Consider the following 4245-nt stretch of genomic DNA (forward strand, 5'->3'; position numbering starts at 1 on the left):
ATGTAAGCTCATGACTGCCTGAATCCATATTGCGGGATAAAGTAACTCTTTAAGATTCAGAAAATTCTCTTAGCCAGTTTATTATAGAAGCAGATGTTATGTCTGGTCTATTTCTCATATTGTACAGCTTTTTTCACACTGAAAATCATTCCACAACCCACTGGGATGCACTCTCCTACAGTGCTCCAAATTACTTTCACTATTATTCCATTTGGTAAAAGTCAAATGTTCCCTGTTCATATATACAAACTGGCCCGCTGGCTCTCTGTCAGCTGCCCTTGTATATACATGTGATGCCTGAAGGGTCGTTTCTGGGTAAAACCAGCTTACCATAGACGTCAGTGCAGAAGCATTATTTCCAAGACAACTGTCATTAAAAAGTCAAGTGCAATACATGACATGCTTTAAGTTTCATGGTTTAGGGCAGCGTTTCTCAAAGTGTGGGGCGCGCCTCACTAGTGGGGCGCATGGGTATTGCAGGTGGGGCGCAAGCAATTGGAAGAAATGAACCTTTTTAAGCCTGTCATTTTAATGCCTGTTCGTTTTGCATAAGCCCTGGACGTTTAAAATGTCTGCGGAACAGTGTGAACCAGGGCTAGATTCGGCCCTTTAATGAATTTGTACCCCCCCCCCCCCATCAACAAATTACGTTCGCCACCCCCCATTTGTATTTTATTACCATTTTGTTTGGGTGATATGGGACCGGCGGGGCATGGATTTCCCCTTCTTCTGAGGTGGGGAATGATAGAAAAAGTTTGAGAACCACTGACTGAAGAGATCTCTCTCGCTCTCCCTCTCTCCCTGCTCTCATATATATATATATATATATATATATATATACAGTGGGGAAAATAAGTATTTAGTCAGTCACCAATTGTGCATTGTGCAAGTTATCCCACTTAAAAAGATGAGAGAGGCCGGTAATTGACATCATAGGTAGACCTCAACTATGAGAGACAAAATGTGAAAAAAAAATTGAGAAAATCATTTTGTCTGACTTTTTAAGAATTTATTTGCAAATAATGGTGGAAAATAAGTATTTGGTCAATAACAAAAGTTCATCTCAATACTTTGTTGTATATCCTCTGTTGGCAATGACAGAGGTCAAACATTTTCTGTAAGTCTTCACAAGGTTGGCACACACTGTTGCTGGTATGTTGGCCCATTCAGATTGGATCCATGCGGATCCATGCAGATCTCCTCTAGAGAGGTGTGGGGTGTGGGGACACACTGGGTCAAGTGTTCTTCCTTTCCTGGACCTGTTGCTGCATCTGACATTGTTGGCAACCCCACTGCATGCACATTAGGTGTGGATAGTGCACTTTATTTTCCATTTCTTTATTTTTGTAAAACTCTATGCTGTATAAAGGGACACTGCAACATGTTTTGTAACAAAGTTTTAAAAAGTTATCATTCAGAAGTAGCAATGGGAATAATACTTGATGTTTAAGGAAATAAAATAGACACTTTATGGGTCAGACCTTTACAAATTCCCAATGTTGAATCATCAAACTACATTACATATCTAGAAACATGGTCAAAGGCTTTTACACACTGACGAGGATTATAGGTAATTTTTATACATTTTAATCTGAATTGCATTTTTGCAAATAGATGAACATATTGAATAACATGATATCTAATTAATATCACATGTTATTAGTAAGAATCAAATCAAATCAAATATATTTGTATATTTGTAAGAATCTGTGTATTAGTAAGAATCTAACACCTCACCTCTATTCCTGACAAATATTTTACTAAGACTATGTTAAAGTCTCAATAAGGATATTTTTTAGAGACACAGGGAACTGATGTCCCATGTTTAATTGTGCTTCAATCCTTTATTCAGCCAACTATCTGTCCTCCTTTGCATTATTATGATCAGTGAAGTTGGTTTCCAAACATTTCCAGCTAAGCTGTTACAAGGGGAAAAGGAGATGACCGCTGAATGAGCTGTGATGGTGTTCGCCGTTATCAAATATCCATGTTGCAGCGTAAAGCTTCACCCATATGCTGTCTCCTTTCTCTAACTGCAGCGACACTCCATTGGAAGTGCTGTAAAATCCACCAGTTTGGTGTGCATGCGTGGAAAATACATGTTCACCATTCTTAAACAAGCCTGCAGTCACGGCCTGTGCAGGGCTTCCCACTGCTTTGGAAAAGACCCTGAATACATAGACTCCCTTCAAAGGTGCCGTGAAGATTCCTGCCCAAAGCAAAGAAAAATGACTGTAAGGATTTTCAGCCCTGAAAGATGTGCTGGGCTTACACAGCCAACCTCTGTAAGACTTCATTGAAACATTTCTGTCTGGTAAATACCTGTAGTTGGATTGTAAGCTTCTCCGATGTTTGTGAAAACATGTTTAAAGATTAGTGTCATGCCAGTGTTGAAGGGTCCAATGTTTGTGGGTCCTTTAGTGTCCAGTAGAGATGCAGAAAAGGCCACCTTGCTGGCTATAAGCACATCATTACACTTCATTACAGCCAGAAAGACAAGACAAATATTTTAAACTAACAAATCTAACAAATTTGCTTTAATGCTAACCATATTGTTCAGTTTGGAAACTCTAGACATGTGGTACAAGATCTTCCCATATCAGACATATTTCAGTTGTTTTTTGTTTATTTTTAACTTTTGATTCGTGTTATACTATTTGATTTAGAACAGTTTACGTTTCACAGAAAACACCTGGACATAAGAACATATGGTGTATCATACAGTTAACTGTAGATGCAGTGACACATATATCTAGTTTTGGCTTGTGCGGTAATCTCAGTGGTCTGATCAAGTTTTTGTGGTGCTTCACTTGAAAGTGCAGTTTAACTGCTTAATCTGATGTTCACTTTATTCACAGGAGAAAGGCGAAGTGCTATACACCAAAGGACCACTGTCCTTTAAAAAGTCCAAAAGAGACGAAAGCATGATATCACCTTCAGTCTTTTGGACCAGCTCATCCACTCTGACAAGTGTGCCACTCATGTTATGATGCAAGGCTTCCAGCATCATTGACTGCTCTGAAAGGATTGACAGAAACAGCAACTGGAAATATCTAGAAAAACTTTAGGCAGCAGAGGCATAAAACTATTTAAATCAAACATTTAAATATTTAATTAAATATTAAAATATACTAAATACAAAAATATTCAGAAACAAAATTACTGACATGTTTGGTATTTATACTGATGTTTCATTATAAATATTTGTATCACTATATGTCACTATTAACTCCATGTTACCAGGATAAGGAACTATTTTGTATTCTGTAGTTGCATAGTGGAACATAACAAGATGTTTTGCCTAAGGGACTTTCTTAGACCAGGATCCTAAATCTCAGTTTTACCTTTATTCTTGCTCTGCAGTTGCCTCATTTCATCCTCCACTTGTTTCAGTCTTTCCTCCATGGCTTTGACCTTTCCCAATTCTTTAAGGATATCTATGGTAGGCAACATGAGGTCCTGCATCTGGATTCCCCACACAAGCAGCAATAACAAAAACAAACTTAGAACCAGCTTCATCTTTAATTGTTCTTGGGTTAGGGTTAGCACATGTACATTAGTACACCGTTTCTGTCTGTCTTATGAATAAGAGAGCATTGTTTGATCTTTGCAGACTTTGGCCTATGCTGTGTTCAGTGGTGGAATAGTGTAGTGACGTATTCAAAGTGCCGGACAAGGTTCACATGTCTTTGTGTAGGTCTGTTTATCTCCCACTTTTTACTGCTGTGAGTCTTGGAGTTCAGTATATGAAAGCTCTAGCGTCCAAGTTTAGCATAAAACCCTTTGCCTATGAACCCCTGGATCTTTAACCTTTATCTAAGGGGGCACATTAATTACCAAATGCTGAACTAAATAAAGCCAGACTAGAAGGTTATTCCATAGTGGGGGGAGGGGGGGGGGCTTATAAGAAATGGCTCTTCCCCCTGCTGTTACCTTATTAATTGTTTGAAACAAATCTGTCTATAGAGGCCTTTTCGTGTGTTTCAAATTTCATTGATGCTTTTATTAAAATAGAAGATTGAAAAAATGCTGCTGCTGACCAGGATTGTCCAGGACTGCTGCCTCTGCAGATGCTAGAATATTGAACTGTATGAATTCAGTTACGATGTTGGTCACTGATCACCGGATCTTGTTGACATGGAGTGTCTACATCCAATCATCTTTGCTCAAACACAAAGGTTCTCTCAATTCTGGTTCAATTCTACGCTATTGCCAGCATGGAAATATGCAATAATAATTTATTGT

The 4245-nt window shown here is 38.5% G+C and overlaps 1 protein-coding gene across 1 annotated transcript; it reads right to left on the minus strand.

Moving 5' to 3' along the window:
• Nucleotides 1-1802: 1802 nt before the first annotated feature.
• LOC143474571 (complement C1q tumor necrosis factor-related protein 3-like) lies at nucleotides 1803-3519 on the minus strand. The gene is made up of 3 exons (XM_076972080.1): nucleotides 3345-3519; nucleotides 2323-2457; nucleotides 1803-2209 (listed from the first exon to the last, which is right to left on the minus strand). Exons 1-3 carry the CDS (start codon nucleotides 3517-3519, stop codon nucleotides 1923-1925), a joined length of 597 nt encoding a protein of 198 aa, XP_076828195.1. The 3' UTR covers nucleotides 1803-1922.
• Nucleotides 3520-4245: the final 726 nt, after the last annotated feature.

The sequence above is a fragment of the Brachyhypopomus gauderio genome, chromosome 14 (assembly GCF_052324685.1).
Source record: "Brachyhypopomus gauderio isolate BG-103 chromosome 14, BGAUD_0.2, whole genome shotgun sequence".
NCBI lineage: Eukaryota > Metazoa > Chordata > Actinopteri > Gymnotiformes > Hypopomidae > Brachyhypopomus > Brachyhypopomus gauderio.